Raw genomic sequence first — 27,474 nt, 5'->3', positions numbered from 1 at the left:
AACAGGTCTTCCATGGGTCCCCCCCCGCTATTCACCTGTGCATGTTTCTGAGGTGTTGTGATAACTAAAACAATGAGTCTTAATCAGAGAGACTGGGATCTAAGATACATAATGCTTGGGATGAAAACATTAAGACTACAACAGAGAGAGTAAATAAAAGTGATAGATTGAATTATCAGTATACCTTGCCAATAGCATTGTAAATACAAAGGAAATGCAGAAGACAAAAGAGTAAATAAATAGATGAACAACTGCTTGACAATGCAACTCAGCAACCACTTTGCAAGAGTTGCAGCTTTAGACAAAGGCAGAAGAACCCCAATGGATATTATAAGGATTTTGTAAAATGTGCAGATCAATTTAGGTGCTACACATTACAAATAGTAGCCCTGATTTCATACAGTATCTAGTCCCAATCCCAAAATTGTGTGGTTTTTTTTTGTTGTTGTTTTTGGCTTTAGTTTTGTTTTTTTTGGGGGGTGGGGGGGTTGCTTTTTTATTTTTAATAAACAGTCACAGAAAAAGCTACTTTAATTATTTGATGAAATGAAAAAAAAAAAAAACAAAAACCAACATTTGAAGGAAGGCTGGAAGGGAGGAAACAAAGTAAGAGTTAAACTTTGAAAATTTTGGGTAGGCTTTGGTACCAGAGTCTCAGTCATCTGAAGTATTATCATATAGAGATCTCTGAAAGAAATCTGTGAGTGCTGCTATGCTTATACAGAGTATTTCAGCTCCAACCATCATGAATTGACACATCTCCAGAAATTGCAATTGAAAGTCTCTTCAAAGGATTATAGCTTTTGATTATACTTTGCATATCTTTAATGTCCTTATTGCATAGATTTCTGATGTGCTGTTTGTAAAGTTACTGTCTTTATACCCACTTGGGGTAGAACCAAAGGAACTGTCAGGTACTTTCCCAAGTCTTCTAAATTAATATTTTAAACAAGGTTTCTTACAACAGAAGCTCAACACATTATCTTTCCTAATTAAAAACAAACAAACAAAAAAACAAACAAACAAACAAAAAACCATAACCCTCCCTCAAACACAACCCAACTGAGTTCTGATAAAAGCTTACTATGCAGTGCTTTATTGGGAAGGAATCATCACATTCCCTACAGCAAAAATTGGAAGATGATGTAATGAAGGACTTACTGAATGATTATAGGCACTGAACAGATGTCTTCCATAATGCTGAAGCCAATGATAATGTTACATCATTGAATGTGGGGATGAAAACAGGTTATTATAACCATATGTTGGGAGGAATGGGTTAAAAGCGGAAGATTGGTGAGAATCACAGAATCACAGAATTTCTAGGTTGGAAGAGAAGGATGAGATCAGAACGAAAGACTGTTGAGGAGGACTGTAAATATGCTCAAGTGACCTTGCAGCTGGGAAGGCATAAAGTCTGGAAAGCAGCAGTGTAAAAAAGCACATAAATTGTACCTACTGCTTTTTATGCTCCATGTATTTGGCAAGTTATGTGTGTATAGATAACATAGGTTTCTGGTAGATTTGGTCGTGCCGTATTGGACACGCTTGAGCTCCTGGCCTTGGCACAGAGAACATCAAAGAAGCACAGTGAGGATCACAGCATGATGGTAAAAACTGCCTGCACAAACCCTTGATAAACAGGTGTAAACAGCAGGCCTGTTATCGTCTAGCATGGACCAAGCTTAGCAGTGCCTGTGTCCCTGCTTGTGTGCCTCTGCCTGGGTGTTGCTTCGGGGATCCCCCGGTTGTCAAAGTAATGAAAATAATATTATTTTTTGTGTTTTAGCTGTGGGTCTGTTCTTGTTCCTGCTGCCTGCCTGTGCTGACTCACACACACTATTTGTACTTTTTAGTATACATCACAGGGAATGCCCTTTTAGATTGATCAATATTAAATAAAAGGTCATTGCTTAAATTCAGCAACAGATTTATCAAAGTAAATATGAATGTATGGAGAATAATATTTTCCAATGAACACTTAAAACATCTAATGAAACAATATAACCCTTTTAACACATCAGTAATCTCTTAGATAACAAAAGCATCTGAGAAGATACATGAAGGACATCAGACTGGAAAATAAATGCAAAAATCAATCAGCAAACAAATTCTCTAAAATAAAACTTACCTTTGATCCATCCAAACTGATTATCCTGTAGACATTTCTTATGCTGTCATAGAAGTAGGACACAGTAACAGCATGCTTGCTGGTGGGAACCCAGTTCTTCTTAGTGTTTGGGTCAATGTGGAAGACATGAGCTCGGGTGCTGAAGATGGGTTGCTCCCTGAAGGACAGAATAAAAGCCATGAATCTAATTGGGACATAAGCAAGTAGAGGAAAATGGAATGCTACACACGTCCAGCTGAAAAATGGAACTTGGCTGAAATGCTCGTATAAGGAATTTTTTGGATCTGGATGTAAAACCATGGCAAGAGCACATGCAGAGGGACAATTTGACGTTCAGATCCTGAGCTGTCAGAGTGATAACACCACTAGGGAGCAGCATGTGGTAAGGGTCTACCGCTGGAGGTGGCAAGATGAGAATGGGAAACAAGTGTACTTTAAACATTTCTGGTCAGCTCGTAATATGACATGCTGCTAAGGAGAACTTGGTTGTAATTGCAAATGGGATGTGGGCCCTAAAGGGACATTATTGGGTGTGTGGCAAACATGCCTACAAAATGCTACCAAAAGACTGGTCAGGAATCTGCTATGTGGGATACATAAGACCCTTGTTCTTTTTATTGTCACAAATACAAGGAAATCATTTAGGAATAAAATTATATGATGATCTGAATAGAGTGAAACAATGTATTGATGCTTCCTTAGCCGGTGGTAGTGCCTAAAAATGGAGAGAGGAAGAATGGCTTCCTGAAAGAATCATAATCACAGAATCACAGAATCACAGAATCACAGAATTTCTAGGTTGGAAGAGACCTCAAGATCATCGAGTCCAACCTCTAACCTAACACTAACAGTCCCCACTAAACCATATCCCTAAGCTCTACATCTAAACGTCTTTTGAAGACTTCCAGGGATGGTGACTCCACCACCTCCCTGGGCAGCCTGTTCCAGTGCCTAACAACCCTTTCAGTAAAGAAGTTCTTCCTAACATCTAACCTAAAACTCCCCTGGCGCAACTTTAGCCCATTCCCCCTCATCCTGTCACCAGGCACGTGGGAGAACAGGCCAACCCCTACCTCACTACATACAGCATGGGACACTGTGCAAGTCTCTGATATCTGTCCAAGAGATTATGAAGAAGGGGAAAGCTGAAGGACAACTAAAAGACAAAGCTTGCAGGGGATGCTGCACAAGTCTCTGACATACAGCCAAGTTGGACAAAGGAGAAGGACAAGAGGGAGGAAGACTATGAGCCTTCAGCACAAGAGACCCCCCAGAAGGACCACCGGAGACTGATACGCATGCTCCAGTAGGAGGGTTTGGATTCTGGAAACTAATTATAATAACCCTGTTTTTTTCTAGAAGTAGTAATGAATATGTATTAGCCTAGGAGCATAAAAATCAACTGCTTGATATAACTGGTGTGTGTCTTGGTGGAGCAGAGACTCCCAGCGCACCCAGCACTGTTTGCTTACCTCTATTCCTTTAATAAATTGTAAACTTTGATTATAGTCCTATTTTGAAGACTGAGCCATGTAATTACTCTAAAACCGACATTAATTAGGATCAGGGACATATAATGTTAAACCCAAACTCTTTGTAGAGTCACACCTGAATGTTTTCACAGCAATAGTAAATATGTGTAACACACATAGTTCAAAGTTAACTGCTTAGCAAATAAAATTATATAAGGTAAAAAAATTACTGCACTTCAGAATTTACAACTTATTATTCTTCATGAACATTACCAAGATATAAAGTATTGCATAGAAATCAAATTTTTTTTGTATCACTAGGATGGTTGTCAGTATAAAATTAGCTACATTTTATTGATAAATAGATTGCTTTATTGTTCAGGGGATATTGTCATCAAATCCCACCAAAGATATGAAATACCAGAATATTAAGTTGGGTTTAACTTTGTAGGTTTTAAAACTATTTTGCTTTCTCCCATTTCTAGCACATGAAGAAACACATCCTTCATCCCTGCCCTCATCACCCTGTAAGTAAGAGGTAAGTTCTAAATACATTTTTCCATCTAAAATAAAAACAAAATTCAAAACAAGATTTTGGGTACTCATAGTCAAAGGGTTTCGATCTGGCCTCATTACAAAAGAGTACATGAGAATTCTCAGAAACATCCCTACTTCTTAGCAGCAAGAGCAGCCAGGACTAGCTGCTTTAAGCAGTGGAATCACAGAATGGTTGAGGTTGGAAGGGGCCTCTGAAAGTCATCTGGTCCAACCCCACTGGTCAAGCAGGGACATCTAAAGCAGGTTGCCCAGGACCATGTCCAACCTGCTTTTGAATGTCTCCAAGGTGGGATACTCCACAGCCTCTCTGGGCAACACACTCCCATGATCAGTCACTCGCACAGTAAAGAAGTGCTTCCTGATGTTCAGATGAAATCTTGAGTTCCAGTTGGTACCCATTGTCTTTTGTCCTGTTGCTGGACACCACTGAAAAGAGCCTGGCTCCAGGTTCTTTGCATCCTCTCATCAGGTATTTATATAGAATCAATAAGGTTGGAAAAGACCTTCAAGAACATCAAGTCCAACCATCCATCCAACACTACAAGTCCACTGCTAAACTGTGACCCCAAGTGCCACATTAACACATCTCTTAAATACCTCCAGGGATAGGAACTCCACCACTTCCCTGGGCAGCCTGTTCCGATGCTTGACCACCCTCTCCATGAAGAAATTATTCCTGCTATCCAATCTAAACCTCCCCCAGTGGAACTTGAGGTGATTTCCTTACATCCTATAGCTTGTCACATGAGAAAAGAGACTGTCATTGCAACCTCCTTTCAGGTAGTTGTAGAGAGCAATGGGGTCTCCCCTGAGCCTCCTCTTCTCCAGACTAAACAATCCTTGTTCCCTCAGCTGTTCCTCATAAGACTTGTTTTCTAGTCTCTTCACCATCTTTGTTATTCTTCTCTTCTTCTGATGGAGACCAGGATGCCACTGGCCTTCTTGGCCACCTGGGCACACTACTGGCTCACGTTCAGCTGGCTGTTGACCAGCACCCCCAGGTTCTTTTCTGCAAGGCAACTTCCCAGCCACTCTTCCCCAAGCCTATACCTCTACATGGGGTTATTTTGACCCAAGTGCAGCACCCAGCACTTACCCTTGTTGAATGTCATGCAATTGGATGTGGCCCATTGATCTAGCTTATCCAGATCCCCCTGCAAAGCCTTCCTACCCTCAAGCAGATCAACACTTCTCCCCAACTTGGTATCATCCACAAACTTACTGAGGGTGCATTTAGTCTCCTCATCCAGATCATTGATAAAAATGCTAAACAAAACTGGCCCCAAGACTGGACTGAACATCCCTCAAGGGGATGGGGAAGTTTCTGAAGTCAATGACGAGATAATACACACTGTGACTACCCCAGAGGACCAACCATCTATGGTATCAGTCGCCCCCATAGTCAAGTCAAAACAATGGAAACAGAAGTCAGCTCATTTAGTAAGGGAAGAAGCTCCTCCTAACGAAGAGGGAGAAGAGGAAAAGGCAGGCACCTCTAAAGAAGTGTTATCACAACAACATCAGAGAGAAGAGATGGAAATCATAAATCAATCAGAAACTACCTGATCCCTATCCCTGAGTGAGTTGCGAGAAATATGAAAGGATTTCAGTCGTCATCCAGGTGGACACATCCTCACCTGGCTGCTTCAATTCTGGGATGCTGGGGCCAATAGCCTACAATTAGAAGGCAATGAAGCCAAGCAGCTGGGATCCCTCTCTAGAGAAAGGGTAATTGACAGAGGAATTGAGAGAGGGGCACAGGTCCTCAGCCTCTGGAGGCGACTCCTGGCAGCTGTGAAAGAAAGGTATCCCCAGAAGGAAGATATTGTATATCAAGTAGGCAAGTGGTCCACTGTGGAGAAAGGTCTCCAGCACCTGAGGGAATTAGCTGTGCTGGAGATTATTTATAGTAATTTGAACCATGAACAGACACCTAAAGACCCTGATGAAGTCCAGTGCACAGCATCCATGTGGCGGAAGTTTGTACGGGCTGCACCCTCATCACATGCCAGCACACTGTCAGCAATGAATTGGGATGAGGGGATGGGGCCAACAGTGGATACTGTGTCCAACCAGCTTCATAAATACGAAGAAAATCTCTCTGCCCAGTATGGGCCTGCATTTCAGACATGGCAAAACTGTCCCAACGGTTAGAAGAACACATAACTTCCTCCTCACCTAGATGGAGGAATCTTTCAGCCATTAAGTGCCAGCATTCTCCACCTCAAGCAGCAAAGAATCCAGGACACAAACCACGGGGCACCTTGTGGTTTTATTTATGTGACCACAGGGAAGATATGAGGAAGTGGGACAGTGAATCGACCTTGGCTCTAGCTGCTTGGGTACGTGAACTGCGGAAAGATACAGCAGCAAGAAAAAAGGCCCCTAGGAGGATTACTGCCCCAGTTTCTGTTGGGCAGTCCCCCAGAGGCAGTAGAAGGGCTAGTATTACTCCTGACCCTGACGAAGAGACCTCTGCTTCACATTTGGAAGAATTAAGTGATAGATGCTCCAACCAGGACTAGTGGGGCCCTGCCTCTGGCCAGGTAGAGGAGAGGGACAACCGGATTTACTGGACTGTGTGGATTCGATGGCCTGGCACACCGGAACTGCAGAAATATAAAGCTTCAGTGGACACAGGTGCACAGTGTACCTTAATGCCGTCAGGCCACCAAGGGGCAGAACTCATCTCTATCTCTGGAGTGACAGGGGGATCCCAAGAGCTAACTGTATTGGAAGCTGAAGTGAGTCTAACTGGGAATGAGTGGCAAAAGCACCGTACTGTGATTGGCCCAGAGGCTCCATGCATCCTTGGCACAGATTACCTCAAGAAAGGGTACTTCAAGGATCCAAAAGGGTACTGGTGGGCTTTTGGCATAGCTGCTTTGAGCACAGAGAAGATTAAGCAGCTGTCTACCCTGCCTGGTCCCTCAGAAGACCCTTCTGCTGTAGGATTGCTGAGGATTGAAGAACAGCAAGTGCCAATTGCGACTACAACTGTGCACCGTCGGCAATTTCGCACCAACTGAGACTACCTGTTCCCCTTCCATGAGTTCGTGCACCGGCTGGAGAGCCAAGGAGTGATCAGCAAAACTTGCTCACCCTTTAATAGTCCTATATGGCCATTGCGAACGTCTAAAGGCAAGTGGAGGCTAACAGTGGACTATCAGGGCCTGAATGAAGTCACGCCACCACTGAGTGCTGCAGTGCCAGACATGCTAGAACTCCAGTATGAACTAGAGTCCAAGGCAGCCAAGTGGTATGCTACAATCAATATTGCTAATGCATATTTCTCCATCCCTCTGGCAGCAGCATGCAGACCACAGTTTGATTTCACTTGGAGGGGCATTCAATACACTTGGAATTGACTGCCCCAGGGGTGAAAACACAGCCCTATAATTTGCCATGGACTGATCCAGACGACACTGGAACAGGGGGACGCTCCTGAACACCTGCAGTACATCAGTGATATCATTGTGTAGGGTAATACAGCAGAACAAGTTTTTGAGAAAGGTAAGAAAATAGTCCAAATTCTCCTGAAAGCTGGTTTTGCCATTAAACAGAGTAAGGTCAAGGGACCTGCACAGGAAATCCAGTTCTTGGGGGTAAAATGGCAGGATGGACGTCGCCACATTCCGACGGATGTGATCAACAAAATAACTGCTATGTCTCTGCCAACTAGCAAAAAAAGAAACACAAGCTTTCTTAGGCTTTGTGGGATGCTGGAGAACGCATGTTCCAGGCTATAGTCATCTTGTGAGTCCTCTATATCGAGTGACTTGAAAGAGGAACTATTTCGAGTGGGGCCCCGAGCAACAACATGCTTTTGAACAACTCAGACAAGAAATAGCTTGTGCGGTGGCCCTTGGGCCTCTCCGTACCAGACCAGTTGTGCAAAATGTACTTTACAGTGCAGCTGGGGAGCATGGCCTCACCTGGAGCCTCTGGCAAAAGACCCCAGGAGAAACTCAAGGTCAACCTCTGGGCTTCTGGAGCCGGAGGATCAGAAGCCAATTACACCCCAACCAAAAAGGAAATATTAACAGCATATGAGGGGATTTGAGCCGCTTTAGAAGTTGTGGGTACAGAAGCACAACTCCTCTTGGCCCCATGGCTACCTGTGTCACATTTGATGTTCAAAGGGAAAATCCCCACTACACACCATGCGACTGATGCTACGTGGAGTAAGTGGGTAGCATTAATTACACAGCAGGCTCAAATGGGGAAACCCAACTACCCGGGAATCCTGGAAGAGATCATGGACTGGCTGGAGGGCAGGGATTTTGGAGTGCCGACAGAAGAGGTAACCTGTGCTGAAGAGGCACCACCATATAATGAGTTGCCAGAAGACAGAAAGCAATATGTGTTGTTTACTGATGGATCCTGCCATGTGGTAGGGAGCCATCAGAAATGGAAAGCTTCTGTGTGGAGTCCCACATGACAAGTTGTGGAGGCCATGGAAGGGGAAGGTGAGTCGAGTCAGTATGCAGAAGTGAAAGCTATACAACTGGCCCTAGAAATTGCCAAAAGAGAAAAATGGCAAGCTCTGTATCTCTACACTGATTCATGGATGGTGGCAAATGCTCTTTGGGGGTGGCTGCAGCAGTGGAAACAGAACAACTGGCAGCACAGAGGTAAACCTATCTGGGCTGCTACCTTGTGGCAAGATATTGATTCCGGGGTAGAAAACCTGGCTGTAAAGGTACATCATATAGATGCTCACATACCTAAGAATCGTGCCCCTGACGTAAAACAGAATAACACAGAGGTGGATTGAGCTTTGAAAACTGAAGTGGCTCAGGTGGACCTGGACTGGGGATGTAAGGGTGAGCTGTTTGTAGCTTGATGGGCCCATGAAACATCAGGACATCTGGGGAGGGATGCTACATACAGATGGGCTCGTGATCAAGGGGTGGACCTGACCATTGAGGCCATCACTCAGGTTACCCATGAGTGTGAAACCTGTGCTGCAATCAAACGAGCCATGCGGGTAAAGTCTCCCTGGAATAGGGGGGAGATGGCTTGGCTTTCGATACGGTGAGGCCTGGCAGATTGACTACATCGGACCACTCCTACAAACCCGCCAAGGTAAATGTTACATACTTACTGTGAGAAAAATCTCAAATTATTTTCTTCAGACAGGACCTTCTGTGAAGCTATTTTATTCACGATTGCAATGACAGGCATCCTGTCAATCAGGAGCGCATTTTAGTAAACATATCATAACCTTTTATTCCCTATTACCCGACACCTGATCACCTCCCCTGTTTCCTCATTGGCTGAGCACTACAGGTTCACAAGCTATTCGATGCTCCTCTATACCATATATGTACATATATGGTACATATATATACATATATAACATATACATAAATGGTTTTCTTTTTTTTATCAACCCTTTAATTTCTCCCTTTTCCATTTTTTTTCTCTTTTCTTATGTTTTGAGAACTTGTGATCTTTGTTTTTTTACTGTTCTCACACTGCTCATCCTGTTTTTCTCAAGCTTCTACCTTATTTTGGAACAGTGAGGCCTTCTACTGTCCACTTATCTACTTAGCATTTCTCCTTATTATGACTACACAACTACCTTTGAATACAGAAAATTAGATCTCTACTGCAAAAACACAACTTAGTTTCTCATACTTAGCATGGTAGAAGCAACTACTGGGTGGCTGGAAACATATCCAGTACACCATGCCACCACCTGAAACACTATCTAGTGCCTGGAAAGACAAGTGCTGTGGCGACATGGTACACCAGAGAGAATTGAGGCCAAGGATGGGAGTCACTTCCGAAACAATTTGGTCACCTCCTGGGCCAAGAGACATGGCATTGAGTGGGTGTATCACATTCCTTATCACCCACAAGCCTCTGGGAAGCTTGAGAGGTACAATGGACTGTTAAAGACTATGTGTCTTGGTTTCAGTTAGAACAGAATTAATTTTCTTCCTAGTAGCTGGTGGAATGCTGTGTTTTGGCTTAGGATGAGAAGAGTGCTGATAACACCCCGATGTTTTAATTGTTGCAGAGCAGTGCTTATACCAAGCCAAGGACATCTCAGCCTTTTGCTCTGTCCTGCCAACGGGCAGGCTGGGGGTGCAGTAAGAGCTGGGAGGGGACAGATCCAGGACAGGTGACCCAAACTAGCCAAAGGGGTATTCCATACCATCTGACGTCATGCTAAACAATATATAGGGGTGGCTAGCCGGGGGGAGGGGGCCGGACTGCTCGGGGTTAGTCTGGGCATCGGTCAGCGGGTGGTGAGCAATTGCATTGTGCATCACTTGTTTGTACATACTATTATTACTTACCTATTATCACCATTGTATTATTATTATTATTATTATTGTTATTATTATTTTGTTATTATTATTTTCCTGTCTTATTAAACTGTCTTTATCTCAACTCACGGGCTTCACTTTCCATTTCTCTCCCCCGTCCCAGAGAGGGAGGGGGGAGGGTGAGCGAACGGCTGCGTGGTGTTTAGCTACCTGCCGGGTAGAACTTTTCACCAATCATAACTAAGATATGCTTGACTAGAGCCACTCAAGCTCCACCTAAAAGATAGAAAATAATATAAATTGGCCCAAGAGAGAGGGGATGTTAGGGAAGATACCACCGTCAGGGGAGATACCATCCCGAGGACATCCTTAGGACCTCCTGACTCCTGGGATCAGTCGACGGGCTGAGCCTCTCTTCCCCCCCCATTGGGACACCTTTGGGTGAGATTTGAACACTTGGTTATAAATCTCTCTAGAGTCTTTGATCCTTTTAACGCATTTATTTCTAGTCTGCGCACCTGTAACACCTGTGTATTTCATGCATGCTAGCTTGCTTTTGCAGACAGTCACTATCGCTGGCAATCCAAAAGAACCTGGTTATCTGTTGCTGTAATAAACCATACTTGATTGCACTGTGATAGCTCTCATTAAGTGCAACTAGGGTAAGGGTGGTTATCCGTGACCGTGATAGTTCAGTGTTCTGAATCCAACCAGACCCCAGACAGTTAACTCGTTATTGGTGAATGTCCGACTGGACCCCCAGACGGTTAACACGTTATTGGTGAATCTGACTGGACCCCAGATGATTAATGCGTTATTGGTGAATCCGACTGAACCCCAGACGGTTAATGCATTATTGGTGAAATCTGTGATTGTAACTGGACCCCAGACGGTAAATCCATTATTGGTGAATATCCGCTCGGACCCCAGGCAGTTAATCTGTTATTGGTGAATATCCGACTGGTTCAGTACCCTGAATCCAATTGGGCCCATAACGGTTAATCAGCTACACCCCTTAACATGACAGCTAGTTAACAAAAGGGGGTCTGACAGCCGTCCTGGTCCTGCTGAAACAAAACACCTACACACTGTGGGAGAAGCTAAAGTACCTGTAGTGCATGTAGGGAAGTGTATGGGGAAGGCGGGTTGCTCCTGCCATGGGAAAAGGCAAACTCACTCGTGGGATTGTCTTCTCCCAAGGACCAGGGTATACCTGGTGGATAATGCAAAAGGATGGGGATATCAGGTGTGTGCCTCAAGGAGATTTAACCTTGGGAGAAAAATAATCTGTAATTTATGTTTTGTAGGAGGACACTGCAGAACCAATGACAGGTCAACTTCGCAAGGAACCAGGCAAGTGCAACAGTGACATGAGCTAAGCTGGTGCTGGTGTCAAGAAAACCAAAATCACCTGCCCTGAGTGACCACTTTAACAGATGAAGCTGAAACAATCAACAGTTTTTATGAACATTTTGGGGAAAGATCTACGGAATGAAAAGAAGTACAGACGTATAAATACTTTAATAGACAGAGAACAATGGTGATGAGAATATCTATATACTAAACTGTGTGGGATCTGAGTGTGACACATGCTATGGAATAAGGGGTGGAGGTTGTGCTGGGTCTGTCTGGGATGGAGTCACCTTTCCCTGCAGCAGCCCACACAGTGCTGTTCTCTGCACTCGTAGCTGGAACAGCACTGATATCACTCCAGTGTTGTGTCTATTGCTGCGTAGTGCTGGCACAACATCAGGACTCCTTCCAAGCCCCCAAGAGCCAGCAGGCTGGGGGTGGGCAAGTGATGGGGAGGGGACATTGCCGGGGCAGTTGACCTAAACTAACCAAAGGGATATTCCATAACACCTGATGTCACACTCAGCAATAAAAAGGGGGGCTCTTGTGGGGAAGGGGGCTGTCCTCCCGAACAACCATTATGCATTTTGAGGCCCTGCTTCCCAGGACGTGGCCAAACATCACTTGTTGATGGGAAGTAGAGAATAACATTTTTTTTCCCCTTTCTCTCTGTGCTTCCACGCGGCCTTGGTTTTTTGTTTTGTTTTCTTTTATTTTGTTTTCCCATTCCCTTTCCCTTTAATTAAATCATTCTGATCTCAAACCTCGATTTCTCTGTGTTGTATTTTCTCCCACTTCCTCTTTGAGGAGGGGGGAGTGAGAGAGCAGCCCTGGTGGAACTCTGCCCACCTGAGTCAAACCACCACACCCGTCCCTCAGGCTCCAAAGCCTTAAACCTATTGTGTAAGGGCACCTGGGGAGGCGAGGTAGGGAGGGAGGGAGCTTGCCTGCGATGCAAAACAGGGACCTGTTTCCATTCCTCCCCATCTCTTAGGTCCCCTCCCTCTGCCTGACAGCAACAGGGCATGGGGTCCACTACTGTTTGGGGTATATTACTCTGGTGCCTTTCTCACAGGCATGGCAGGGAGTTGCTCCATCAGCCAATCTGATATATAAAATAATAGAAATATTTCTGATATAGAAAATAATATAAATTGGCCTAAGAGAGAGGGGATGTTAGGGAAGGTACCACTGTCAGGGAAGGTACATCCGTCAGGGGAGATACCATCCCAAGGGAATACACCATCCTGAGGACCTCCTGACTCCTGGGATCAGTGACAGGCTGAGCCTCTCTTCCTCCCCTCATTGGGACACCTTTGGGTGAGATTTGAACACTTAGTTATACTGTGTGTCTCCGCGGAAACTTAGAAATCTCTATAGAGTCTTTGTGTCCTTTTAACGTGTTAATTTCCAGGCTGCGTGTCTCTGTCACCTGTGTATTTCGTGCATGCTAACTTGCTTTTGCAGACAGTAACTATTGCCGGCAATCCAAAGAACCTGTGTAACTGTTGCTGTAATAAATTGCGCTTGATTGCATTGTTCCTAGTCATGATAGTTCTCATTAAACATGACTAGAGCATGGGTGGTTATATGTCATTGGTGAATCCGTGACCGGGGTAGTTCAATGCTCTGAATCCGAACAGACCCATAACGGTTAATGCGTTATTGGTGAATCTACCCAGACACCTAACGGTTAATCAGCTACAACCCTTAATGCGACAGGTTTTTGTTTGTTTGTTTGTTTGTTTTGTGTGTGTGTTTTTGTTTTTTTTTCCTAAGGTTCAACAGTTAAGAATACCACCCACAAATCCACCTTGAGACAGTGTGGTGGTGGGCGGCAAGGTGTATGGGAGGATATGGACAGGTAGCTGTCATGGTTGTCTCCTCTGAAGGTTTTGAACTTCACCCCTGAACAAGTGTGGAATGCCCCAAAAATGAAAAAATAAAATAAAAATTGAAAGACATATGCGCTGACCCTAGCAATGCTGGAGAACTAAAGCTTGCTGGGGCCTGGCCTGAGCCAGTCAAAGGGTAGTTAACACTATCCAGCACCCTCAAGGGGAGAAGGAGGTCTCTGAATCCAACAAACAGATAACAGGCACTGTGGCTAAACCAGAGGGCCAAGCGTTGATGGTATCAGTCACCCCCACAGTCAAGATAAAACAATGGAAGTGGAAGTCAGCTCCTTTAGTAAGGGAAGAAGCTCCTTCTAAGAAGTTCTGGGAGGGAGAAGTGGAAGAAGCAGGCAGCTCTAAAGCACAGCCATTACAGCAACAGGAGGAAGAAGAGACAGAAATCATAAATGAGTCAGAAACCACCCGATCCCTATCCCTGAATGAGTTGCGAGATATATGAAGGGATTTCAGTTGTTACTCATGTGAGCACATTCTCACCTGAATGCTCTGATGCTTGGACACTGGGGCAGTATACAGGAACTAGAAGGCAAGGAAGCCAAGCAGCTGGGATCCCTCTCTAGAGAAAGGGTCGCTGACAGAGAAAATGGGAGAGAGGCACAGGTTCTCAGCCTCTGGAGGTGACTCCTGGCAGCTGTGAAAGAAAGGTATCCCCACAAGGAAGATATTGTATATCAAGTAGGCAAGTGGACCACCAAGGTCTCCAGCACCTGAGGGAATTAGCCATGCTGGAGATGGTTTATAGTGATTTGGACAATGACCAGACACCCAAAGAGCCTGATGAAGTCCAGTACATGTGGTCCATGACGCAGAAGTTTATACATTGCACACCATCATCACACACCAGTGTGCTGGCAGCGATTACTTGGAGAGATGAGATGGGACCAACAGTGGATGTTGTGTCCAGCCAGCTTCATCAATATGAGGAGAATCTCCCTGCCCCACTACGGGCCTGCATCCCGGCTGTGGAGAAACCGTCCCAACAGGTCCACCACCTTGAAGAACATATATATTCCCTCTTACCCAGGTGGAGCAGTATATCAGCCATTAAGAGTCAGCATTTTCCTGCTTGAGGGAGAGAGTACCCAGGACGGACACCATGTGGCACCATATCCACATGATCACGGGGGAGACATGAGGAAGTGGGATAGCGAACCTACCTCGACCCTAGCAGCTCAGGTAAGTGAATGGCAAGGAAATACAGCAGTCAAAAGTGTGTCTCCTAGGAAAATTACTGCTCTGGTTTCTGTTGGGCAGTTCCCCCGATTGAGTAGAAGGGCTGATGTTACTCCTCACCCTGATGGAGGGACCTCTTCTTCGCATTTGCAAGAATTAAGTGATAGATGCTCCAACCAGGACTAGAGGAGCCCTGCCTCTGGCCAGGCAGAGGAAAGGGACAACTGGATTTACTGGACTGTGGGGATCCAATGGCATGGCACGTTGGATCCGCAGCTGTACAAGGCTTTAGTGGACACCAGCATGCAGTGTACCCTAATGCCATCAACCTATAAAGGGGTATTTCTGGAGTGATGGGGGATCCCAACAGTTAACTGTATTGGAGACCAAAGTGAGTCTAACTGGGAATGAGTGGCAAAAGCACCATATTGTGACAGGCCCAGAAGCTCCGTGCATCCTTGGCATAGGCCACCTCAGCAGACGGTACTTCAAGGACTCAAAAGGGTACCAGTGGGGTTTTGGCATTGCTCCCTTAAGTATGGAGAAGATTAAGCAGCTATCTACCTTGCCCAGCCTCTCAGAAGACCCTTCATTTGTGGGACTGCTGAGGGTTGAAGAACAGCAGGTACCAATTGTGTTGCCTTCAGGGGGCAGTGGCGACCTGGTTCAGGAACGGCACGGCGACCAACCCCAGGCCGCTCGGTCCATCAGCTCACAGACACCAATGTGGTGGATGGCAAATGGCGTTTATTGTCGAGTCACATGGGGTTATATAGCCGAGGCCCATAGCGTCACTTCCGCTTGCTTACATCACAGGCCACACGCTACTGTCCATCAAGGGAGGGGCTCCACCTTTCCGTACAGCACGACATCTTCCGGCCGCCAGACCCTAACTACCCACATTTCCCCCCTCCCTATGCACAACCAAATTAGCTAAAATATAACAATCTTAAGATGTAGACATCATAACTTAACTAAAAAACAAAAGGCACAATAACCAGGAGAAAACTAAGAGGTAACTGGTAACCCTGAGTAAATACACTCTTAAAGTAGTTGTTGGTGTTCTACCAACATAATGTTAACTTTCTCTAACCAACTTTTAACAAACAACACAAGCATATTTAGTATACAAGGTCCAAAGATAAGATCACACAAACGCATTGCAGCCCCCCACCCACGGAGGCCGCTTCGCTGGTGTCTGGATTCTGCCAGTGTGGAACTCTCAGGCTTAGACAGGACGCTTGCTGACTTATTGTCTTCTCATGTCGCCGGGGTATACAGATTACAGGGGTGCCCGATGATCCGTTCCTGTGAACAGAAACTCAGTTTTCATTAGTTTTGTTCTGAAGTTGGGGCGTGGGCTGTTTGGAGCTTCTCTGGCCGCACGAGTTGCCATACCTTCGTGGGCCCTCAGGCCCTGGACTTGCGCCTGGGGGGTGATCACTGTTGGGTCCGTACCCATTAGCCGCTGCAGGCTAGAACCATACAGTGTGTGATCCGTCCCAGTTACTTGGGCCAGTTGTCTCATACAGTTGTCCCCCCATTCTCGTTTAAAAATGATCATCCCACCCCCGTCAAAGATCAGTCTACAAGTTTGTTTGATATCAAACGGGAGCATGTCGCCTCCCCTGAAAACACCATCTATGAGGGTGGAGACCATTGCAGAATGAAGCCCTTTATCCACAATAGCTTTAACAATCGCTTGTACATCCTTAGGGTTTGTTGGTGAGTGAACCCTCTGCCCTCCGCCTGTCACCCAGACCGGGAACGCTAGCATGGCCGATAGAGCCAAGATGGTGCACGCAATCTTAATTTTCCTCCAATCTGTGAGAGGAATTTCTCTGCCTCGCGGTGCAGCTTTATTTCGGATGGGGATATTTCTGCTATCTGTCCCCATTTCCTCCTCCGAATGTGAATCGGTATCTGATCCGGAGTCAGAGCTTGACTGACTGCTCACCTCCGAGTTCCGGTACCCTCCCATCGAGTTCCGGCCCCGCCCCCCACCCCTGCGGGGGGGCCGCTCCCTGCCTCGTGGCTCGCCCTGCCGCCTTCTCAGCGAGGCGTTTGCGCCACAGGAGCGTGTTTTCGGATGGCCGTTCCGATCGGCTCTCTGCCCCTCTCTCACGCTTCTACCGCCTCCCCGGTCGTCCCCGCAACCGTTCTCTTTCTCGCATTTCCACGTGTTAGTAAAACCTAACGCTTCATCCCCGTTCCCGCCGGAGGCTTCTTCACCCAATTCTTCGTCTTCTAGTTCAGCACCGTACTGGGGCGCACATGGCCGTGGTCTCTCCCAGATTTCCCCAGGCTCTGGTTCCCCACCGACACCCCTGGCTTCCTCAGCCGAGCCACCCCACAGCTTCCACAACTTGGATACGACCTTCACAAGGGTTTCCATCTTCCTTGTTGGTCCGGGAGCTTCCTCCCCGCCGGGCTGGTCCCGCCGCTCCGGCCGCCGTTCACCCGAATCCAGGAGTTTTCCCGGGTTTCGGCACCACTTGTTGCCTTCAGGGGGCAGTGGCGACCTGGTTCAGGAACGGCACGGCGACCAACCCCAGGCCGCTCGGTCCATCGGCTCACAGACACCAATGTGGTGGATGGCAAATGGCGTTTATTGTCGAGTCACATGGGGTTATATAGCCGAGGCCCATAGCGTCACTTCCGCTTGCTTACATCACAGGCCACACGCTACTGTCCATCAAGGGAGGGGCTCCACCTTTCCGTACAGCACGACATCTTCCGGCCGCCAGACCCTAACTACCCACACAATTGCTACCACAATGGTGCACCAGCAGCAATATCGCACCAACAGAGACTCCCTGATTCCTATCCATAAGCTAATTCATCAACTGGAGAACCAGGGAGTGATCAGGAAGACTTCACTCACCCTTTAATAGTCCCATATGGCCAGTGCGAAAGTCTAATAGCGAGTGGAGGCTAACATTGGGGTATCATGACTTGAATGAAGTCAAGCCCCTGCTGAGTGCTGCTTTGCCAGACATGCTAGAACTTCAATATGAGCTGGAGTCAAAGGTAGACAAGTGGTATGCAACAACTGATATCACTAATGCATTTTTCTCCATCCCTTTCACAGCAGACTGCAGGCCACAGCTTTTTTTCACTTGGGGGGGCATCCAGTACACCTGGAATCAACTGCTCCAAGGATGGAAACCATTTGCGATGAGGAAGGCTAAAGCCCACATGGAGATGAAGCTGGCAAATGAGATAAAGGAGATAAGAAGGGTTTCTTTAAGTATGTAAACAGTAAAAAAAAAAAAAAAAAAAAAAGACCAGGGATAATGTTTGTGGGTCCCCTGCTGAACGAGTTTCCCTGTTAACTGGGGACGCTGAGAAGGCAGAGATACTGAATACCTTCTTTGCTTCGGTCTTTGCTTCAAAGACTCCCCCTTGTAACTCCTGGACCCTGGAGGGAGGAGAAAGAGTCTGGGAAATGGAGATCTCCCCTCTGGTTGAGGAGGGAGTGGTCTGGGAGTGTCTGTGTGGGATCAACGCACACAAATTCATGGGCCCTGATGGGATGCATCCACGTGTGCTGAGGGAGCTGGCAGAGGTGATTGCTGAACTGCTCTCTATCATAGGTCTTGGAGAACAGGAGAGGTGCCTGAAGACTGGAGGATAGCCAATGTCACTCCGGTCTTCAGAAAGAGCAAGAAGGAGGATCCGGGAAACTACAGGCCAGTCGGTCTCACCTCTGTCCCTGGAAAGGTGTTGGGTCAGCTTGTTCTGGATGCCATCTCCAAGCAATTGGAAGAGAAGAAGGTTATGAGGAGTAGTCAGCATGGATTCACCAAGGGGAAATTGTGCTTGACCAACCTCATTGCCTTCTATGATGGCATCACCAGCTGGGTTGATGGGGGGAGAGCAGTGTATGTCATCTACCTTGACTTCAGCAAGACTTTTGATACTGTCTCCCACGACATCCTGCAAACAAAGCTGAGAAAGTGTGGGATAGAGGAGTGGACAGTAAGGTGGGTTGAGAACTGGCTGACTGGCCGAGCTCAGAGAGTGGTGATCGGTGGTGCAGAGTCTGTCTGGAGACCTGTGACTAGCGGTGTTCCCCAGGGGTTGGTGCTGGGTCCGGTCTTGTTCAACATCTTTATCAACGACCTTGATGAGGGAATATTGTCTGCCCTCAGCAAGTACGCTGATTATACAAAGCTGGGAGGAGTGGCTGATGCCAGGAGGCTGTGCTGCCATTCAGTGAGACCTGGACAGGCTGGAGAGCTGGGTAGGAAGTAACCAAATGAGGTTTAACAAGAGCAAGTGCGAAGTCTTGCACTTGGGAAGGAACAACCGCATGTATCCGTACAGGCTGGGGGATGACCTGCTGGAGAGGAGCTCTGCGGAGAAGGACCTGGGGGTCCTGGTAGACGACAGGTTGACCATGAGCCAGCAGTGTACCCTGGTGGCCAAGAAGGTGAATGGGATTGTTATAAATTCCGAGTCAATTTAGCTTTATAAGATTTGTTTATGGGGTTAATAAAAGGCAAGTAAACAGCGCTGGGTGCATGGGGAATCTGGGCTCCTCCAACACGCACACACGTTACATCAGGCGACTGTTTTTTAGGCTCCTAGGCTAATACATATTCATTACTACTTCTAGAAAAGGCAGGGTTATTATAATTAGTTCCTGGAATCCGAACCCTCCCACTGGCGCATGCGTATCAGTCTCCGGTGGTCCCTCTGGGGGTCTCTCATGCTGAAGGCTCATAGTCTTCCTTCCAGGCTTTGTCCTTCAGGTTCCTCTTTCTCCTTAATCTCTTGGCCGGATATCAGAGACTTGCGCAGCATCCCATGCAATAGTTACAATAGTTAGCAGTTATTCTGAAACCCCTTTGTTCTCTTATCCCCTGATATCAGAGACTCAAGGTTTACCCTTCAAACCCTCTATTGACACAAATTGCTGGACCATTCCTTACAGGTTCCTGGTGTGCATTAAAAGGAATGTGGCCAGCAGGTCAAGGAAGGTGATCCTCCCCCTCTACTCTGCCCTGGGCAGGCCTCACCTGGAGTACTGTGTCCAGTTCTGGGCTCCCTGGTACAAAAAAGACAGGGATCTCCTGGAAAGAGTCCAGTGATGGGCCACAAAGATGATACAGGACCTGGAGCATCTCCCCTATAAGGTAAGGCTGAGAGACCTGGGTCTGTTCAGCCTTGAGAAAAGAAGACTGAGAAGGGATCTTATCAATGTTTATAAATACCTTAAGTGTGGGAGACAAAGTGATATGGCCAACCACTTTTCAGTGGTTTGTGGGGACAGGACAAGGGGCAATGGCCACAAAATGGAACCCTGGAAGTTCCACACCAACATGTGAAAGAACTTACCCACAGTGAGGGTGATGGAGCACCAATTCTCTTGAAAACTGTTTTTGCGATTATACAGAGGAAGGTCAAAGGACCTGCACGGGAAATCCAGTTCTTGGGGGTAAAATGGCAAGATGGATGTCGCCACATTACAATGGAAGTGATCAACAAAATAACAGCTATGTCTCTGCCAACTAACAAAAAGGAAACACAAGCTTTCCTAGGTCTTGTGGGGTTCTGGAGAATGCATGTTCCAGACTATAGTCATCTTGTGACTCCTCTATATCAACTGACTCGAAAGACAAACTTTTTCAAGTCAGGCCCTGAGCAACAACAGGCCTTTAGCAAATCAAACAGGAGAAACTTTGTGTGGCAGCCCTTGGGCCTGTCCATACCTGACCAGCTGTGCAAAACCTACTTTACACTGCAGCTGGGGAGCATGGCCTCACCTGGGGCCTCTGGCAGAAAGCCCCAGGAGAAACTTGAGGTTGGTACTGGGGTTCTAGAGATGGATTTGAATACGCAAGGTTAGTAGAATTTTCCACTGCAAAAATACAACTTCAGTTCTTACACCCATGTTAGATAAGAGCCAGTTCCATTTGGCTCCAAAAGGGACTCTCCGCTGGCCAGAGATGAGGCTACTGAGCAATGCTGTTTGTGTATATGTAAGAGTATATTTAAGAAAGGGGAAAAAAGACAAGCAACAGCAGCTAGGAGAGCAAGGAGTGAGAAACAGCCCTGAAGACATCAAGGTCAGTGAAGAAGGAGGGGGAGAAAGTGCTCCAGGTGCCGGAGTCGAAATTCCCCTGTTGCCTGTGGAGATGACCGTGGTGGAGCAGGTTGTCCCCGTGCAGACCATGGAAGAAGACATCAGAGCACATTTCCACGCTGCAGCCCATGGAGGAGACCATGGTGGAGCAGGTGGATCTGGCCTGAAGGGGGTTGCGGCCTGTGGAGAGCCCCTACCAGAGCAGACTCCAGGCTGGGCCTGTAGCCCGTGGAGAGGCTAGACCCACGCAGGAGCAGGTGATCTGGCAGGAGCTGCTGCCCATCGGGGGAGCCAGGTTGGAGCAGTTTGCTCCTGAGGGATGGACCCCGTGGTATGGACCCATATCTGGAGCAATTCTTGAAGAGCTGCTGCCTGTGGGAAGCCCACGCAGGATCAGTTCAGCAAGGACTGCGTCCCATGGGAGGGACTCCACAGCACAGGGGACGAGAGTGATTGAGAAGGAGTCGCGAAGAAGAAGAGCTATAGACTGACCATAACCCCCATTCCCCCGTTCCCCTGCGCTGCTCGGGGGGAGGAGGTGGAAGAGGGTGGATGGGGGGGAAGGTGCTTTTGGTTTCTTTCCTTTGTTTCTCACTTCTCTAGCTTGTTAGTAATAGGTAATAAATCTTACTATCTCCCTATGCTGAGTCAGTTGTGCCCATCACGATGATGACTGTACGATGTCCTCATCCTTATCTCAACCCTTGAGCCCTTTTCATCATATTTTCTCCCTGTTCCTCTTTGAGGAGGGGGAGTGAGAGAGCGGTTGTGGTAGAGCTCGGCCGCCCACCCAAGTAAAACCACCACATTCCTTTCTTAAATATGCTTTCACAGAGGCGCAAACAACATTGCTTATTGACTTAGCTCTGGCGAGCAGCAGGTCCCTTTGGAGCCGGCTGAAACTGGCCCTTATCTAACATGGGACGGATTCTGGACTCTTCTCACAGAAGCCACCCCTGCAGCCCCCCACTAACAAAATTTTGCCACGTAAACACACAACATTTTAGATGGATATCCCATACACTAAGAGAATGATAACTGTGTGTGTCTATATATCAAAGGACAGGAAAGGTGGTGATTAATTTTGCAGTGTGTGGGACCTGAGTGTGACATAGATGGTATGGATTAAGGTGTGGATATTGTCCTGGTTTCAGCTGGGATAGAGTTAATTTTCTTCCTAGTAGCTGATATGGTGCTGTGTTTGGGATTTAGGATGAGAATAATGCTGATAACACACTGATGTTTTAGTTGTTGCAAAGCAGTGCTTACACCAAGCCAAGGACTTTTCAGTTTCTCGTCCTGTCCTGCCAGGAAGGAGGGTGGGGATGCACAAGAAGCTGGGAGGGGACAGACCCAGGACAGCTGACCCAAACTGGCCAAAGGGATATTCCATTCCATATGACATCATGCAGAACAATAAAACTTGGGGGGCCGCTGCTCAGGGATGGGCTTGGCATTGGTCAGTGAGTCGTTGGCAATTGCACCATGCATTACTTCCTTTGTATATTCTATTATCATTATTATTATTTTCCCTTCCTTATCTGTTCTATTAAAATGTCTTTATCTCAACTCACAAGCTCTTAACTTTTTTTCCAATTCTCTCCCACCGGTGTTGGGAGAGTTAGCAAACGTCTGTGTGGTGCTTAGCTGCCTGCTGGGTTAAATGACAATGCTAGAACATTTTGGCTAGCATTTGCTAAACAACAAATCCTCTTCTCTCTATGTCAGAGTTTCTACAAACAGGTCAAAGCTAATGCCAGTACTCTTCCTTACTAATGCTGTAACTTATCAGTGAATGCTACTTTTGAAGGGTACAGGCTCTTTAGGAAGGTCAGGCAGGGGAGACAAAGTGAGGATGTTACCCTCTATGTGAATGACCAGCTGGAGTGCATGGAGCTCTGCCTGGGGATGGATAAGGAGCTGACAGAGAGCTTATGGGTCAGGATTAAAGGGAGGGCAGTGACAGGGGACATCAGAGTAGGGGTCTGTTACAGGCTACCTGACCAGGAAGACTGAGTGGATTAGGCCCTCTATAGACAGATAGGAGCAACCTCACATTCACAAGCCCTGGTCCTCGTGGGGGACTTCAAACACCCTGATATCTGCTGGAGGGACAGCACAACATGGCACAGGCAATCCAGGAGGTTCCTGGAATGCACTGATGATAACTTCCTTTTCCAAGTGATAGAGGAGCCATTGAGGAGCGGTGCTATGCTGGACCTCTTTCTCACCAAAAAGGTGGAGCTTGTGGGGGATGTGAAACTCAAGGCCTTGTTGAACTTCATGAGTTTCACACAGGCCTGCCTCTCAAGCCTGTCTAGGTCCCTCTGGCACGAGGGACCTCTGGTCCCTCCCTCTGGTCCCTCCCTTCCCTCCAGCACGTCAACAACACCACATAGCTTGGTGTCATCAGCAAACATGCTGAGAGTGCACTCAATCCCAATGTCCATGTCACCGACAAATATGTTAAACAGTGCCGATCCCAGTACCAACCCCTGAGGGACATCACTCATCACTGGTCTCTACCTGAACATCGAGCCACTGACCACAGCTCTTTGAGTACAACCGTCTAGCCAATTCCTTATCCACCGAGTGTTTCATCTCTCAAATCCTTGTCTCTCTAATTTAGAGACAAGGATGTTGTGCAGTAGAGTATCAAATGCTTTGAATACGACCAAGTAGATGACATTGGTTACTCTTCCCTTACCAAACAATGCTGTGACCCCGTCATAGAAGGCCATCAAATTTGTTGGGCACGATTTGCCCTTAGTGAAGCAATCATTATGCTTCAATGAAGCAATTATTCATGATTACACCCTGCTAAACAACTATTTTCATTAATAAACACAGTGCTACTTCTCTCTTATGAGTGAAGTGCATAATTCCCATCGCAACTCCGTGTTATCACCAACTGCAAACTCTGTACAGTCACAGAATCACAGAAACTTGGAATCACAGAATGGCTGAGGTTGGAAGGGGCTTCTGGAGATCATCTAGTCCAACCCCCCTGCTGAGCAGGAGCAGCTAGTGCACATTGCGCAGGATGGCATCCAGGAGGGTTTTGAGTATCTCCAGATATGGAAACTCCACAACCTCTCTGGGCAACCTGTTCCAGTGCTCTGTCACCCTCACAGTAAAGAAGTGCCCTCTCATATTCAGATGGAACTGTTTCAGTTCCATCTGAAAACTCTTTCAGTTTGTGCCCATTGCCTCTTGTCCTATTGCTGGGCATGATTGAAAAGAGTCTGTCCCCATACTCTTGACACCCTCCCTTCGGATATTTATATACATTGATAAGATCCCCTCTCAGTCTTCTCTTCTCCAAGCTAAACAGGCCCAGTTATCTCAGCCTGTCTTCATATGAGAGATGCTCCAGTCCCCTAATCATCTTCGTAGCCCTCTGCTGGACTCACTCCAGCAGTTCTAAGTCCCTCTTGTACTGGGGAGCCCAGAACAGGACACAGTACTCCAGGTGAGGCCTCACCAGGTCTGAGTAGAGGGGGAGGATCACCTCCCTTGACCTGCTGGCAACACTCTTCCTAATGCACCCCAGGATACCATTGGCCTTCTTGGCCACAAAGGCACATTGCTGGCTCATGGTTAACCTGCTGTCTACCAGGACTCCCAGGTCTTTCTCCACAGGGCTGCTCTCCAGCAGGTCAGCCCCCAACCTGTACTGGTGCATGGGGTTATTCTTCACTAGGTGCAGGGCCCTGCACTTGCCCTTGTTGATCTTCATGAGGATCCTCACTGCTCAGTGTTCCAGCCTGTCTAGGTCCCTCTGAATGGCAGCATAGCCCTCCAGGGTATCAGCCACTCCTCCCAGTTCTGTGTCATCAGCAAACTTGCTGAGGGTGCACTTTATTCCATCATCCAGGTCACTGATGAATAAGTTGAACAACACTAGACCCAGTACTGACCCCTGGGGGACACTGCTAGCTACCAGTCTACAACTAGTCTGCAGCGCTGACCACAACCCTCTGAGCTCTGCCATCCAGCCAGTTCTCAGCCCACCTCATTGTCCACTCATCTATCCCACAATTCCTGAGCTTGGCTATGAGGATGTTATAGGAGTCAGTGTTGAAAGCCTTGCTGAAGTCAAGGTAGAGCACAAACAATGCTCTCCCCTCATCTACCCAGCCAGTTATCCCATCATAGGAGGCTATCAGATTGGTTAAGCTTGATTTCCACTTGGTGAATCCATGCTGACTATTTCTGATCACCTTCTTATCCTCCACATGCTTGGAGATGACCTCCAGGATTAGCTGTTTCATCATCTTTCCACGGATGGAGGTGAGGCTTACTGGCCTGTAGTTGCCTAGGTCCTCCTTCTTGCCCTTTTTGAAGACTGCAGTGACACTGCATTTCTTCCGGTCCTCAGGCACGATGATGGAGAGTGGCCTAACAATAATATCGGCTAGCTCCCTCAGCACTCGTAGGTGCATTCCATGGATTTGTGGGTATCAAGTTTGCCTAAATGATCTCTGACCTGATCCTCCTCGACCGAGGGAAAGTCCTCCTTTCTCCAGACTTCCTCCCTTGTCTCCAGGGTCTGAGATTCCTGAGGTCTGGTCTTACCACTGAAGGTAGAAGCAAAGAAGGCATTCAGTAACTCTGCCTTCTCTGTATCCTTCGTTACCAGGGCACCTGCCCCACTCAGCAGCAGGTCCATATTTTCCCTAGTTTTCCTCTTGCTACTGATGTATTTGAAGAAGCCCTTCTCATTGTCCTTGACATCCCTTGCCAGCTTTAATTCCATATGGGCTTTGGCCTTTCTTGTCACATCCCTGCATACTCTGACAGTGCCCCTATATTCCTCTCTAGTGGACTATCCCTTTTTCCACATGCTGTATACTTCCTTCTTCTGACTGAGCTTTGCCAGTGTGATAAATTAGTGGGGGTTTGTTCATTGTCTTTGAGGAATTTGGAGAATCTGCTGAGGAGATAAGGTTGTATAATTTAACGGCCTTGGTAAAGGGGAGGATTAAGCAAGCAGATAGCAGGAGGGGGTATTGGGTAAACATCCTTGAGTGAAACCAGACATCCTGTTCGCCGCTTCACTACCCCCACCTGAACACGAGCACAACGCGTGATCACCAGCAGAAGAACAATGACCCCCCTCTCAACAATAGACTGCGCAGCCTCAGCCAGTTCAACAAGTCCCGATAAGCTGGAACTCGACTGCTATAAAACAGCAACCCTGGAAAGGGAAGTTGCGTGCTGTTGCGGAGCGGAGACTCCCCAGCCACCCAGCGCTGTTTTGCTTGTGTCTGCTTACTTGATTAATAAAATAATTTCAATAGACCAGTAAATTGTGTGGTCTAATTTATAACAATTTGGTGCCGTGACTCGGATGAAGGCAATCTGATTGAAAGACCTTCGGAGGGGGCGCCCCGCTGATTTCAGCAGCCTTCGTTAGGACTACTTTCATTCAAATCCTTCGCCGACGAACCCAAAATTAGACACAAGCAAATAAAACCGGTAAACCCCAGGCAACCTTTGAGCACGAAGTCCAAACGAAGACCCACGGGGTGGGTAAGTATAGGCCGGTGATCCGTTTGGTTGGGGTTGGGTATCCCGGAGCACGACGTGTGAGACATCCAACTGCGGACGAAGCGAGTGTGGACCCCTCGGTAGTGCGGTTCCCACTTCCCACGAGGGACTGGGCCACGAAAAGGGGGAAGCGTTGTGTGTGTGTGTGCGAAGGTGCTCCGGAAGATGGGGCAGAAGAAAAGTAAGCCTTCTGGCCCCATGAGGGGGGAATCCAGTGCTGTAGGGATACCCTCTGTTCCTTCTGATAGTCCGTTAGGACAAATGATTAAGAAAAGGAATGCTTCCCCTTCTAGGCGGGGAAAGAGTAAAGTTAAAATGATTTATTATTGTATAGAAGTGTGGGGCAACAAGCCCATCAAAGGGGACAGTGTTTTCTGGCCCCCGTTCGGCTCCTTCAAGGATTGGGTATGCCAAGCTGTCATGGTTTAACCCGGCCGGCAGCTAAACACCACGCAGCCGTTCGCTCACCCTCCCCCCTCCCTCTCTGGGACGGGGGAGAGAAATGGAGAGTGAAGCCCGTGAGTTGAGATAAAGACAGTTTAATAAGACAGGAAAATAATAATAACAAAAATAATAATAACAATAATAATAATAATGATACAATGGTGATAATACGAAAGTAATAGTATGTACAAACAAGTGATGAACAATGCAATTGCTCACCACCCGCTGACCGATGCCCAGCCTAACCCCGAGCAGTCCGGCCCCCTCCCCCCGGCTAGCCACCCCTATATATTGTTTAGCATGACGTCAGATGGTATGGAATACCCCTTTGGCTAGTTTGGGTCACCTGTCCTGGGTCTGTCCCCTCCCAGCTCTTACTGCACCCCCAGCCTGCCCGTTGGCAGGACAGAGCAAAAGGCTGAGATGTCCTTGGCTTAGTATAAGCACTGCTCTGCAACAATTAAAGCATCGGGGTGTTATCAGCACTCTTCTCATCCTAAGC

General features: G+C 47.1%; 1 protein-coding gene across 2 annotated transcripts in view; it reads right to left on the bottom strand.

Moving 5' to 3' along the window:
* LOC113841684 (homer protein homolog 1) overlaps window positions 1-27,474 on the bottom strand; it is a 266,367-nt gene that overhangs the window by 155,259 nt on the left and 83,634 nt on the right. The window contains exon 2 of one of the 2 annotated variants that reach the window (XM_038169480.2): window positions 2,132-2,288. In XM_038169480.2, the coding sequence (XP_038025408.1) occupies window positions 2,132-2,288 (157 nt within the window). Of the gene's footprint in view, window positions 1-2,131; window positions 2,289-15,611; window positions 18,095-27,474 lie in introns of those variants that run through there. The other variant, XM_072030621.1, reaches the window with a different exon arrangement.

Source organism: Anas platyrhynchos, chromosome W (assembly GCF_047663525.1).
Source record: "Anas platyrhynchos isolate ZD024472 breed Pekin duck chromosome W, IASCAAS_PekinDuck_T2T, whole genome shotgun sequence".
Taxonomy (NCBI): domain Eukaryota; kingdom Metazoa; phylum Chordata; class Aves; order Anseriformes; family Anatidae; genus Anas; species Anas platyrhynchos.
This window is presented reverse-complemented; position numbering and strand designations above follow the sequence as displayed.